The 15,587-nt window shown below is 36.2% G+C and overlaps 1 protein-coding gene across 1 annotated transcript; it reads left to right on the top strand.

The window, feature by feature from the left end:
- The first annotated feature begins 1,451 nt into the window (after positions 1 to 1,451).
- On the top strand, positions 1,452 to 15,115 carry LOC114240844 (uncharacterized). The gene is made up of 7 exons (XM_028171528.2): positions 1,452 to 1,561; positions 3,192 to 3,412; positions 11,284 to 11,477; positions 11,734 to 11,982; positions 12,420 to 12,603; positions 13,219 to 13,391; positions 14,202 to 15,115. Exons 2-7 carry the CDS (start codon positions 3,193 to 3,195, stop codon positions 14,373 to 14,375), a joined length of 1,194 nt encoding a protein of 397 aa, XP_028027329.1. The 5' UTR covers positions 1,452 to 1,561; position 3,192; the 3' UTR covers positions 14,376 to 15,115.
- Positions 15,116 to 15,587: the final 472 nt, after the last annotated feature.

The raw sequence follows: 15,587 nt of genomic DNA on the forward strand, positions 1-15,587 counted from the left end.
AAATTCTAGCACTGTAACGCCAGGCCCAAGTTTGTATGGATTTTGGGTTTGTCCTTTACAAATTAAGTGAAGATTTTATATAGCGTCGCTTTACTTCCAGCCTGCCTTGTTTAAATGTTGCCATATCCTAATTTGTAGAGTGCGAGATAATAGGGCAAATAATGCGTGTGCGTAACAACGCTAATTTACAAGTTCTGAAGGTTATAATTTATTACACGATGCCATTCCTTCATTGTGGAAATCGATCGTGAATATGTACATAATAGATAGATAAAAAAGGGTGTGTGTACTTATGTTACGCGCGTAAGAAGTTAAACTTTTTTTTTATTAAATTTATTTCTTTTTTTTTATTTAAATTATTAATAATAAATATTTAACGTTAATAATTTAATAATATTTAGTATGAATTATATTAAATAATAATTTTATCATTTATATTAGTAAAAAATGAATGCTAATAACACTTTTTTTTGCGAGTGTACATGCGCGAAAGTTCACCTGCGGCTATATTCAGACTCGTCAAGTTACGTCGGTCGTATTTATAATGAGTGATTTAGTGGGCAACTTCATTTCTGTTAATTTTGCGTCACGGTGCGCGCGCATCGTAAAATTTCACTCTCATCAATTTTTCATAACGCGCCTAAAGAAGTATAACTTCAATAATATTAAATAAGAAATAGAAAACACCCTCCATATGGCGCGTTGCAATGAATATACGGAAATTTAGCCCCATGTAGGCACGGTATAGTACAGATATTCCAAGGAGGGTTGCTAATGCTAAGACGGCCTCACATTATGTGAGACAAGGACAAGTTTTATTTGATGAAGGATTTGAGAACAGCTAATTCGCTTCACTATATACAATTTTTTGTATTGCATAGGTCTGTGGACGAGCTCACAGCCCACCTGGTGTTAAGTGGTTACCATAGACATCCACAACTTAAAAGCCACCACCGCCTTGAAATATGAGTTCTAAGGTTTTAAAGTTCTATTGAAGAGTAATATAGTTACAACGGCTGCCCCACTCTTCAAACCGAAACGCATTACTGCTTCACGACAGAAATAGGCAGGGTGGTGGTGCCTACCCGTGCGGACTCACAAGAGGTCCTACCACCAGTAGAAAATGAGATGAATCCGAAATCTAGAATTGACTGAAGTTGATCCTCACACGTGAAACTCAGCCGTTCTGCCAATCAATCCGCTTAGAACCATCCGTGATTCGAATCACGTAACCATGTTTATCGTGTGATAAAAATCACTAAACTCTTTCAGGAAACGGTCGTCCCAACAGCTTTTCGACTGGGTCCCAACAAAAACACGTCGAGTAGAGTTCCGTGGAACCATTCTTTCATTTAGAATCCTAGTATTAAGGACACAATTCGTTTTGTTATCAGATTAAATAATAAAAAAATCGCCAATAATTAGACACATGACATAAGCTTATCGATGCGGATAAGTAACACGCGTTTTTGCTTTCATTAAACTTTCATTCGCGTATGGCTTTAACAAGAAAATAGACGTGTTGTGATTAAATTAATGTGATCTTATACAGTTTCTCAAGGTAATTTGGATTTTGACTGATTATGCTAGAAAGGCTCTTTTTGTGTAATTTCAAACGTTGGTAAAACTGATTGTGTTATACCAGGCAGCTCTGTGTACAGTAACGGGTAAGGTATAACATGGGAGACAAAATTTGTTTTTTGTTTATTGGTTAGATGGGTGGGCGACCTCACAGCCGACCTGGTGTTAATGGATACCGAAAACCCATAGACATCTTCCACGTAAATGCCGCCACACACCTTGAGATATGAGTTCTAAGGTTTCAGTATAGTTACACCGGCCAACCCTTCGAACCGAAACGCATTACTGCTTCACGGCAAAAATAGGCAGGGTGATGGTACCTACCCGTGTGAACCTAAAAGGGGTCCTACCACCAGTAATTAAGCAAATTGTCCGAATCTAAATCAGTAGACAAGCTACCGCTTTATAGCCTAAATATCATTCTCCTGCAAATCGTAAATTTTCTAATATGATTAAAAAGTATTGCTGACAGCTTAATAATATATTTGAAGAGTAAAATCGTAGACACAGTCAATCACTGTCAACATAATAATATATATTAAGTATATAGGCATTGGATACTGGCTTGCAAGATGCCCTATTTTATTAGCTTGCACGTGTAGGTACTACTGATCTGCGGCGATTTTTGCGGCAGGGCAGTAACGCGTTTAGTTTAAAGGGTAGGATCAGCCGTGCTACTGTAAAAACTAAGACTCAAAAAACTGATGTCTCAAGGTGAATGGCGACAGGTACCTTGTTGATATCTACGTGCTCTATGATGTCTGTGTTTAAGTGGATACCGCACTTAACACCAGGTGGGCCGTGAGCTCACCCACCCTTTTTTCAATGAAAATAAACCATGTGATTTTGGAAATAATAATGGTATAATAAAATAATATTATCATTCGATTATTGATATTGATTGAAATATACTTTTTTATATTATGTAAGTACACCACGGCTAGTTTCTTTCCTTAGATTACTTTTGTCGGCCTAACGATTATCTGGAAGAGACCACTCTTAGCGATAAGACGGCCCATGATATTTTGTGTGTTTAATGGGTTACATTTGTTTTTTTTTTTATTCAACATTCCATGTTTATATCTGATCAAGTGTTCTTACGTAGTCAATTTATCATTTTCATTTAAGTATTAACAAATATGATAAAATTCACGATTAGCAGCTGTTCATTCGCCTTCACAGCTTGGAAGTATTTTATAATATCTCAATTTTAACCGACTTCAAAAAAGGGGGAGGTTCTCAATTCGACTGTATGCTTTTTTTATGTTTGTTACCTCATAACTTTTGACTGGGTGAATCGATTTTGATGATTCTTTTTTTATTAGAAAGCTGATGCTTCCCGTGTGGTCCCATTTCAATTTAGTCCAGTTCTGATAATGGTGCCCATGAGAAAACCATATAAGTCTTAAATTTGCATTAAGTACGTGCGCAACAAATAGATGAATTACTCAATTACTCAATATCATGCCAACCGATTTCGATGATTATTGTTTTTAGTGTATATTCATTTACGAATATCTATTTTTTTTTCTATTTGAAGACTGTTTTTGTTAAAGCAAGTCTATTTACAATTATTATTTCAAATAAAATACATATTACTTACTTTTTAGAATGAAGGCCTCCGATACGTTGCACAGAAACGGTAAAAGCGAGAATGGATCCAAAATTACAGAGAAACACGAACAAAAACATAAAGATCCTTTGACGGAAGGCGTGAAATGGATCGAAAGATACGCCGAAAACTTGGAAAATTTCTTCGAAAGACTACCGGAATTCATTTCCACGTTTATAGCGACTCTGGCGGTGTTTACCTTTGGATCAATTTTAAGAGGTCAGTGACTTTTAATAAGAGTTAACAAAGAAGTTAACTGAAATCGGCTTTGAATTTTTACCTCAGCTTGCGATTAGGGCGGTAAAGCGTATTATGAGCTCACTCGGGCTAATACCACCATCTCATAAGTCCACGTCCTGGTGTTAAGTGGTTACTGGATGTCGAAGTGCCACCACTGCAGTGGCTGCAACGAGGACACGGCGGAGCACACGCTCGCGTACTGCCCCGCTTTCGCTGCGCCGTGTACTCGTTGCAAAAATAGGACCGGACTTGTCGCTTCCGACCGTCGCGGCTACGATGCTCGGCAGCGATGAGTCCTGCTCGACTTCTGCGAGCCCACCATCTCGCAGAAGAAGGAGGCGGCGGAACGGGAGAGGGAGAGCTCTTCTTTCCTCTCGGCGCCGTGCTGCCGCCGCCGAGCCGGGGTCGGAGGAGGGCGTTTGTCCAGCTCCGGCCCCTATGAGGATGCAGTCTCCTCCCAGTGATGCTCACGGGGCGACCTAAGGGGGTTGAGGCTGCGCCGCACGCTACCATCACAGCACGCTGGCACTAGGAGGACGGGACGACGCGTTGGCGGCTGCGGATGCGGTCCGCATTTTCGTCGTCGCTGTCGTCGCCGAACATACTTTGGAAGAGCAACCCGGTCGGCGGTGTATCGCATTCCGACCCGGCAGGCTGGTTCTGGCCTAGCGTGGTATCCCAGAACACCAACGGCATCACCCGGGCGGCCTGGTAGGACCACCGTACCGCGGAGACCGACGTCGTTGGGCGTCGACTATCGCCTCGATGACCCGTCGGTCGGGCGTCCTCGGGGTGGCGCCACGTGTTTGGTTGTAGTGTTGACCGCGGGAACCCTCTACTCTTACCGGGTTTTGACCCCGGACGGAGATCAAACGTCGGGTGTAAGAGTGCAGGGGAGTCGTTTTGTGCGGTAGGGCCCTAAAATTCCTTGGGCCCGCGGTCTGCTCCCAACACCTTGCAGATCGTCAAGTCCCACATACCCCGCGTGCTCCCAAGGCGCGGGGACCTTGTAGGAGGTTCGGCCACTGACCCGAAAAAAAGGGGCCATGGACATCTACAACGTAAATGCGCCACCCACCTTAAGATATGAGTTCTAAGGTCTCAGTATAGTTACAACGGCTGCCCCACCCTTTAAACCGAAACGCATTGCTACTTCAGGGCAGAAATAGCCAGGGTCGTGGTACCTACTCGTGTGGCCTCAAAACATGCCCTACCACTAGTAATTACGCTAATATAATTATTGCGGGTTTGATTTTTTATTACACGATGCTGTTTCTTCGTCTTGGATGTTACTTTTGAACATGTGCCAAGCATGTATTTCATTAGAAAAATTGGTTTAAGTCTGTGAGATTCGAACGCTGGCACAACGACATCGCTCGATACGAATGAATCGGGGACCTTATCCTTTAGGCCATGACGACTTCGAACATATACAGTTAACAACAAATCCCGAATCCCGCCAAGGGAATATATTTGTATGATAAATATAAATGTCTTTTCCAGGTTATGGATGTATATTAAATATATGTATGTGTATAATAAAAATCTTAATTTATTTCCGTTATCTGGTACCTGTAACACAAGTTCTTTACGAACTTATCACGGGACCAGTTAACGTGGCGTGATTGTTAGAAAATATTAATTATTTATTATTATTATTAACTTAACAATAATACAGATGCTCTCATGTCTTAAGTGATAATTGTAGTATATACTGCTCCAGTAGCCACTTGTTACCAGATTAACCATGAGCCCACACACCATTCCATGCAATACAAAACAAAATAACCTTCAGCATTCGGAATTTCCTACCAATTTTGTGATTTTCCAAAAAAAACTAGTACTTTCCAAATTCGAATTAAATTTTTTAGTGCTGTTTTACATTTCCAAAAGAAAACAAATTAATATTAACAAAAATTCAAGATCAACTACATTTTTGCTATACATTGCCTTAAAATGATAAAAAAATGTGAACATCATAGAATTCGAGCCAAAGAGAATATAACTCTTGTGAGAGCTTTGTCTGCGCAGTAACAAGAAAATACCACGAATTCTTCAATCGAACTTACATTTAATAAAATATAATGAGTAAGGTTCGTGTAGTACAAAGTTATCATTATTAAGCATTATCAAATAAATAGCACCATTTGGGAGTAGTGTTCTCTAGAGATAATTTTTATTTTATTCTACATTCTGTTCTTCATACGGTAGATTTTTGTTAACATTTCATTAACAGGGAACCTAAAGTAGAAAAATAATATCAAACAACTGAGTTTGTTTCACTGGTACTTCTCAGAATTATGGATTTTCGGAACAGAGTTACAACGTTTTAATATTTAACAAGCATAATACGATGATGTTTAAGTTGAAATTAATTATATTTCGTTTCATGCCCATTAGGAATTTCGTCAGAAGACTCAATTAAATTTCAAGCCGTGCTGAGAGTTACGGAACCTACTGAGGGCTTATACGAAGGATACATTTTTTTATGTTGTGGCGAGGGTTGATTTTCACTTTGTAGGTTCCATCTCATCATCATTATCTTCCATCAACTGAGACTTGTACAAAGTATTTATGGCATTCAGCGATGCGGCATCCCTGTGGCAATGCCAGTTTTAATTTTAGCGAACTTTATATACCAACCATACCGGCTTTATATTCCAACTTTACCATACCAATTTTATATACCAACCATGCCGGCTTTATGTTCCAACTTTATTATACCAACTTTATATACCAACCATGCCGGCTTTATATTCCAACTTTACCATACCAACTTTATATAGGTACCAACCATACCGGCTTTATATTCCAACTTTACTATACCAACTTTATATACCAACCATACCGGCTTTATATTCCAACTTTACCATACCAACTTTATATAAAAACTTTGTATACTGGTTTGTTAATTGAAACAACAGATAAGAAAGTAAATAATAGTTTTAAAACGAACTTAACACTGAAAAACTTTCTTTTCCGCGTTTTCTCCGCGTTTTCTTGCCCTGTTGTCTGCTTCCGAACTACTTCAAAATGTTCAAGACTAGCAAATGTGTAAATTAATTACTACCAATACACTCCACCCAAACAGACGAACAAGAAAGCCCTTGCTACCTTAAATAGAAAGTGATAAAAAAGCAACAAAATGTATTATTCCTTCACAAATAAAAATAAAACAACCTCTATGTACACATTGATAACCTTCAGATATATTTTCCATCATATCATCATGAATGTAGATAATTCTAATGACATGTACAATTTATGCGCAAACAAAGGATCTGATTATCAATTTAGCATTAATAATGTGATTTATTAGATCACGAAAAAGCAAAAAGTCGATACCTTTGTGTTTCTTCTGTGAGAAATGCATCTTTATTATTTGTGCAACTCGATAGTTAAGGAAGATAATTAAAACTAATTTTACGGCTTAATCTCTTCGTGTTTAATTTATACTGTAAAAGCGAAATAGATAATAATAATAATAAATGTAAAAGTAGCTTTAATTATACCTAAGGCTCATGAAAACCGATGAAAATACTATGCTATGAAACGCTATACCATCTGTGTCAAATCAAATCAAATCAAATCAAAAAAAATTTAGTCAACATAAATGAAAGTACATACTTGTTGAACGTCAAAAGAACTACCGCCAATTCACAAGAACTAGCCTCCGTCCTGAGAAGAATTGGCAAGAAACTCAGCGGGCATGTCTTTTTTTTTTAATATTAGTTTTTTTTTTTTTAATATAAGTTTTTTGTTAAATATTCATTTTTATAATGAGTATTATAACATAACAATTATTACAATATTGAAATTCCCGGAGCGAGCAACTCATTCCCACTTTGTGTAATCTTCTAGATAATCATTGACTTTATAGTAAGCTTTATTGCACAGTTGTGCATGTTCTTTAATAGTTTTCTTAAACCTATGTATATGTAGGTTCTGAACACCTTGTGGGGTTTCAACTTGAAAGAAAAAAATAGCGTTATCTAATAGGCAGACATTTAATGTAATCCAAATGTCATGCAACAATGCTTTAAGTTAATTCTGAAACATGATAAGAGAACGGTGGTGAGGTGACTTATTGAGGGTACGGCGTCTGATTGGGGGTAGGGCGTCTATACTAGTGATAGGGTGACTATATTGATGGTAGGACGTCTATTGAGAGTACGGTTACTGGGAGTAGGACGTCATACTGGTAGCGTCTTCACTTGTGGTAGGGTAGGTAGGTAGGTAGATACAGTTTATACTGTAAAAACGATGACTTGGAACTTAGAAATCATTTCTCTAAGTGGGTTTCTGCCTTTATATTGTTCACTTTTATGGCAGACGATCATCTCTTAACACCAGATGGATCGTAAGCTCTTCACTTTTGTTTTTCATGCAGAAATAATCAACGGTGTCTGGCAGTCTTTTTCTAAGGGGTTTCATTTTTACGATAAGAAGATCCCAGGTCTTAGATACGCGGAGTATAGTGCAAAGCATGACAATTTAAGCCAAGATTTAGTCTGCTAGAGCACTTTAAGGAACTTAAAATCTCTTATTAAAATCCTGTACTTAATGAAATGCGTGACGCAATTGGAATAACTAGTGGTCCCCTGGTAGTAGAAATTCGACTATAACTAATGGAAATTATAAGTTTGTACGCTATTATGATTCTATTGTCAAAGACTATTAAATACTTCTTTAATCACAGATTTCGTCAAAACTACACTTTAGACAAATAATAGTAAAGAGAAAACAATATTTAATATATTCTCAATTTGACAGACTATAACTGACAGAATGCAAAGAAAAGTTTGACATTAAACAAATAGTATGCATGCGTGTGTGTCAAATACATGGTAGTGTGTGTAATGTTTTATTTATTGATTTAATGTGTCTTGCATAATTTAAAAAAAAAATAGCATTGTGCACTTCTTCTCTATATTCTTTATAAGTGTGGAAAATTTCATACTCCTTCGTCCGCGCAATTTTCGTAAAAAGGGATACAAAGTTTTTGCTTCACGTATTAATATATAGATAATATGTAATTAGTGATACGTTCTTTAAATAATGCAATCAACGTAACAACAACACGTTATCATAACATTATCGAATAGTAATGTTATTAGCTGATACGCTATCAAAAGCATTGATTGAGTCGTGGTATTTGGCAACACATTTCTATCCAAGTTCAAGTGTTTAAAAATGTATACATTATTAATAAGGAAATTCGACTATGATTAATTGAAATTATAATTTTGAATATTATTATCGATTCTATTGTCGACTATTATACTTCTATAATCACAGGTTTCGCCAAGACTAATAATACAAATAAAGACAAACAATATGAATCTATTCTCAATTTTACCACTGACTTAAAACGATAAAAATAAACAAGGAGTATATTTAGGTGTGTTGTGTCAAATACATGGTAGTGTGTGTAATGTTTTTTGTATTAATTTATTGTATTTTTTATGCAAAAAATAAAAAAGGAATAACATTCTGCAGTCCTTCTTTAAATTCTCTATAAGTCTCTAATTCTCTATTTCATACTCCTCCGTCTACGCAGTTTTCGGAAAAAGGGGTAGAAAGTTTTTGCTTCACGTATATATTGTACTGTTGGTTGTAAGTCCACGTTGTTTTATTGATATGTAAACACTAGGGCGAAGAAAGCGTATAGTTTCAGTTTGACTGTTTTGAGTTGGCGACATCATATTGTAATAAACAGATTTGTGTCCTATTCTTATGTCGACTTGAGCATTTTTTTGACTTCAGAGATAAACTAGATTACTCTAATTGTTGGTAAATAGTAGCTGTTTCTCATGAATATCAGCATTGACAGGTCGACAGTAAATTCAGCAGAAACTCACTGGTGGTAGGACCTCTTGTGAGTCCGCACGGGTAGGCACCACCACCGTGCCTATTTCTGTCGTGAAGCAATAATTCGTTTCGGTTTGAAGGGTGGGGCAGCCGTTGTGACTATACTGAGATCTTAGAACTTATATCTCAAGGTGGGTGGTGGCATTTACGTTGTAGATGTCTATGGGCTCCAGTAACTACTTAACACCAGGTGGGCTGTGGGATCGTCTACTCATCTCAGCAATATAAAAAAAAGCATGAGGTTAGCCTCTACCCGTGGGCTTAGCCGGTCATCAGTAAATACCTCTGGAGATGCACCGTACATGAGTGCAATGGTGCCCAGAAATGTGGGTAAACTCAGTTTCGATACAGATATTATTCCTTTAGTTGAAAGGCTTAGACGGTATTGTCTCGGATAATACCTCAAAGCTCATCTCATGAAACATACAGAGCAACCGAGAACCATGAATTATTCGTAACATACAGCGTATTACGAATGCAGGAATATTGATTAGATAAGCGCAGTGAACTAATAATTGTATAATAAATATTAAATAAATGATTAAAATTAGTTTTACGGTTTAAAAGCGCCTTTAATCACTTCCAATTACTTCCGAAGTTCCGATTGCTTTACATTTTTCCTGTACACAGACGACTAAGTTTGTTATTCTTCGACATTTGATTTTTAGGACAACTACCGTATATTTCTTGATATTCAATGTTTATATTTTTTTTCAAAATATAAAATCCAAGAGTATCTTATGGCGTGGCAGTTTGTTTGAGTTGGATTTTCATCTTCATGTTCAGATGTTAGTAAACGCTAAACATCTTCTCTATCAAAGTCAGGCTGCTTTTTTTTCAAGGACCTTATAGACTGTACATGGAATTAACTTGTTTTCTTTAGACTCGTTAATTTATTTTGTGATTGGTCTCACGTTTAAAACTAAACAAACACTAAATTTTATTTGTATTAAAATCGAAATTTGAATAATTATTGATGTCTAATATCGCATTAAAAAATGTTTGTTTTGGGACTTTTTCATTTTTCGGGATCATTGGCATGATTAAAACAACTTTTTTAATTTTTATCTCGCCTTTATTATATTCGACCATGAAATCTATTCCAAAAGTCTTAAAATGAATAAAATTATAATGGTAAAAGATTTAACAGTAAGAAGTAGCTTTAAAAATATCTAACTATGATCCAACAACCTATATATAGAAACATAGAAGTTTTAACTAAATGACTTTATTTATTTATTGCTTAGATTGGTGGACGGACGAGCTCACAGCCCACCTGGTTGTTAAGTGGTTACTGGAGCTCATAGACATCTACAACGTAAATGCGCCACCTACGTTGACATATAAGTTCTAAGGTTTTAGTATCGTTACAACGGCTGCCCCACCCACGCATTACTGCTTCACGGCAGAAAAAGGCAGGTAGTACTTACCCTACCCTACCTACCCTACCTGTTTATGTAATGCTCATCCTCAGCAGCAGGCTTGAAAATCTGAAATCTCGTCTGCACCTAATAGCCGTCTAATAGTATCTGCATCTAATTAGATAACTTATCACGAGGATTATTTCAATATTATCTTAAAAAGCATAAAAATACACTCCTCATAGTTAAACACAATTAGGATAATCATGGTGACGCTATTTTGTATAATTTATGTATGTACGTATATTAATCATTTTTGAAGATTTTTCTGTAATATGTCCGGAAATATGTCCGGACGTGGTAAAATTCTGCAATATAAAAGCTCCCAGCTTTTTTTTGATCGTACTCATCTGAAACTACAAGTTCGATTTAAATAATTATTGAAGTATTATCTAATACTTCAATAATTATTTTATAATCAATTATTATTTAATAATCAAATATTAAATTTGGGCCATAGCCCAAATTTCGAATACCCAGCTAGCTATGAGTACAAAGCCAAAATTCAAAACCAATTAAATGAAATAGATTTCTGAATTTTAATCATTCGTTTTCCAGGAGAGTGGGTCGTCATTCTAGTCACAGCGCTGAAGCAAATCACGGGTCACACGCAGACCAAAAATGCCTCAGTCGAGGAAATATTCGAGCTGTTTACATCTAGAAACTTGAAAATGGAGAACTTCAGTATCATATTCATATTAGCTAATGTTGTTTCGTTTGGATTTTACTTTATCATCGGAGGATTTTTACATGTAAGTATTTATCTTTCGCTAATCAATTGATTATTTGTTGTAATTAATATTGACAAATTTGAAATGGCCTTAAAAGCAATCGTCATCGAAGCCAGTCTAAAGAAAATACAAATGCATAAGAAATTTAATTCAGGAATACGCGTCAATTTTTTTTTGGTAACTTTATCTTTCACTAGAATTCAGTGCACTGTTAAATTCTCTGACGCTGACTGATTGCAATAAAGCATAGATTCCAAGAAAAGTGTTTTTCTTCCAGTGGTACTTCTACGTGAAGAGAAGGCACCTCGCCAGTGAATGGAAGATCCAGCCGAACAAATGGCTGTCCCCTGAGTTGGAACGCCATGAAATCATGATAGGAACCCTATCACTCATCATTACAAGTTCATTCTCAGCTTTTCTAGCCTGTTACATATTCAATGGGAATCCGTGCACAGTCTATTTTCAGTTCGATGAGTACGGATGGATCTGGTTCTTCTTGCAGTTTCCAGTTATTTTCATTTATATTGTAAGTTGTCCCTGAATATTTTTACTTATTTTGATACTTTAGAAATTAATCAATGAACCCTATTACCATCGCACCACCCGCCACCGGAGTAGAGTTCATCCATACTACCTGGAGCCATTACGTTCATCCACAGTGCGTTTCCAGAGATCTTTTTTGCCAAGTACCATCCGGCTATGGAATGAGCTCCCCTCCACGGTGTTTCCCGAGCGCTATGACATGTCCTTCTTCAAACGAGGCTTGTGGAGAGTATTAAACAGTAGGTAGCAGCTTGGCTCTGCCCCTGGCATTGCTGACGTCCAAGAGCGACAGTAACCACTCACCAGCAGGTGGGCCGTATGCTCGTCTGCCTATATGGCAATAAAAAAAACCCTAAGTTTATCTGTGTATCAATATCATTCATTTTAAGAAGATCTAATTTTCCGTTCCTTTTTTTCCAGGATTACACGACCTATATTATGCATCGTCTTTATCACACTCCTTGGTTGTACAAGCATTTCCACAAGCTCCACCATAAGTACAAACAGCCTACAGCCTTCTCTGTAACTGCTATTCATCCAGTAGAAATTATGCATATCCAACTAACGATGTGTCTACCTCTCTTCACAATACCTACGCATTGGGGTAAGTTTTGACTGATTATTTGTTGATCATAAATTATAACATTAGATATAATATTATTTCATCTTAAAACGTCCTCCAAAAAATGTTTTAATTTTTTCAATGAACTAATAACTCTTCTTATTTATAATAGGCAATACCTAGTATATCTATAGTAGGCAAACTATTCATCAAAAGTCGACCAAAACACCGATACTACTTCTAGTGTTAGATGTATTGTATGTAATAATTTTTCTCTTTTATGTTGTTGTTAATGTTCGGAAAAAATCCCAAAAGTATGGATAGCACTAAAGTTCGTAAGCTACTAAATATAAACACCGGAAAATAATTCCAGAGAAGAAAATGGTACTTAACCGTTTTGCGCCTGTTTATGCATAGATACACCAATTGCTTCAATGGTTCCTTATTTAATTTAAATTTTGAATAGATTTAGGTATGACTCGATTTTGGAAAAAAAAATTTCGCGCCATTTGTAATAGTATATAAGAGTTATTCAAACGGATATTGAATTGAAGTTGCAAAACCGTCTTATTTTAGGAGTATATAATTTAAGTTGTTGTAATTGTAATAATTGTTGTAATTGTAGTTGTAATAATAAAATCTTAAAAATATTTCCAGCATCATTCTACGCTGTGGCCATTTACAATTACTACCACGGCATCATTGATCATTCCGGCATCAATTTTAAGGCCCAGTGGTGGCAGCCGTGGCAGCCTGACGCCGAATTCCATGATCAGCATCACGAATTTTTCCATTGCAACTTTGGCTTCAATATGTCTCTGTGGGACAAGGTCAGCTATTACTCACGCTATTGTAGAAACCTTAAACAATATCTATTAATATAGCAACGAGCTATCTTCTTCTTGCCTATATCATATTTACTGGTGGTAGGACCTCTTGTGAGTTCGCGCGGGTAGGTACCACCACCCTGCCTATTTCTGCCCGAAGCAGTAATGCGTTTCGGTTTGAAGGGCAGGGCAGCCGTTGTAACTGTACTGAGACCTTAGAACTTATGTCTCAAGGTGGGTGGCGCATTCACGTTGTAGATGTCTATGGGCTCCAGTAACCACTTAACACCAGGTGGGTTGTGAGCTCGTCCACCAAAGTAAGCAATAAAAAAAAATTAAAAATAAAAATCAACCGCCTGCAGCTATTTCTACTTTAATAATTTATTTATAGTCGATCCCATGATTTGTTATATCGATATTCAACGTATGTACGTCTGCGGGTATGAATTTACACTTTCCGATTTATTTGTCGTGATGATCGTCTTTTAAATCGTTAGCGTGGTGCTTAAGGGCTTCAATATCTACATAAACTAAGATAGACTGCAAGTTCGTATGTCCACCTACGCCATTCAAACATGCTGATATTGTTTTTAATAACTTTATGAAGTCAAGAAAAATCAATCCTACTAAAATAAAAAGTTACTTCAATTATTTATGTACTCGGTATATTCAAATGGGTATAGAAGTTAGAATAAAATTGTAATCATGTTGACAATTTATCAAAATAATTATGATAATGAAAAACCCTAAGATATTCCAAACTACGCTGACTACTGAAAATCGCATAAACTCAAAATTAGTCTAATTTTCCAGTGGCACGGTACGATGAGGAAGCAGTACAGCGTGTACACCGAAGAGACATTCCACGGTGAGGCTCCGTCTGCAGAAACGGCCGAAGGAAAGGCGATATTGGAAGCGAACCCCGAACTTATTGATAGTATCAACAAACCATTACTGACAAAGACTGAAACCCAAAAAACTAAATGATTTAACTTGCTAAAGTGAGCCCGTAGTTCTATCGTGTATCCAGCACAAAAGGCCAGCCCAGATTTGAGGCCGGACACATACCTCATACCTCAAACCTCAAAGAGTAATTTAGCAATTTACTTACAATGTCTAGGACAATAAGTCGGTACTTACCAGCTGCGCGCTCGTCTCTAAAAAAAAAAAAATAAAAAAAAAAAAACTAAAAAATAAGTATTATCTGTTGTTAAAATCATCGAGAATATTTGAATTACACGTTAAAATAGTTTTAAATAGGATCGATTTTTCTATAAACAGATTATGAAGTGCCAGGAGGTTTTGTAGTAGCCACATTATCCATTGGGTCCTGGATTCGATTTCCCCAACCTCATATAAAATAGGACTACAACTATTTTATGTTTCTATATTATTTTAGTTTATTAGCTTAAATAGGCAGACGAACTCACAGCCAATCTGATGTTAAGTGGTTAAATGGCTGATATATACAAGTCCTAATTATAACGATATAACGATGTCCAATATAAAATTGGAATGCATAAATTATTTAAAACAAATAAGAGTAATGATTAAATAGGATTTAATGACGATTACCTGATGAGTATGAAATAAATAACTAAATAATTAAGCGGTTCTAATATTGTGTGGACATCCCAAAGAAAACATATAGATCATAATAAATTATATTCCAAAATTACGTATAACAATATTTTATTTCCCCAGCAGTGTTTATTCGATCTAATACATTTCAAATAAACTTTACTTAACACAACATTCAACTTCAAATGAATACCGTAAGCAGATTTATTTTCGAAACATCTCATATGTTATTTAATATATACGTTAAATGCTAGATTAAACCACAAGAATACACATCTATATATTAATACGTGAGGCAAAAACTTTGTATCCCTTTTTACGAAAATTACGCGGACGGAGGAGTATGAAATTTTCCACACTTATAGAGAATATAGAGAAGAAGTGCACAATGCAATTTTTTTTTTAAGTAATGCATAAAAGATACGTTAAATCAATAAAGAAAACATTACACACACTACATACCATGTATTTGACGCACACACGCATGCATACTATTAATTGTCAAACTTTTGTTCTTGACGTCCGTTGTCAAATTGAGAATAGATTAAATATTGTTTGCCTTTTTTTAATATTTTTTATAGTGTAGTCTTAGCGAAATTTGTGATTATAGAAGTATAA

This window comes from Bombyx mandarina, chromosome 09 (genome assembly GCF_030267445.1).
Source record: "Bombyx mandarina strain Sakado chromosome 09, ASM3026744v2".
NCBI classification, from domain to species: domain Eukaryota; kingdom Metazoa; phylum Arthropoda; class Insecta; order Lepidoptera; family Bombycidae; genus Bombyx; species Bombyx mandarina.

Bases quoted from the DNA above. Each gene is read 5' to 3' on its own strand.
- LOC114240844 (XM_028171528.2), top strand. From the start codon at position 3,193: ATGAAGGCCTCCGATACGTTGCACAGAAACGGTAAAAGCGAGAATGGA. The intron at 3,413-11,283 runs GTCAGTGACTTT...TTCGTTTTCCAG, and splicing joins CTTTGGATCAATTTTAAGAG to GAGAGTGGGTCGTCATTCTA. The intron at 13,392-14,201 runs GTCAGCTATTAC...CTAATTTTCCAG, and splicing joins ATATGTCTCTGTGGGACAAG to TGGCACGGTACGATGAGGAA.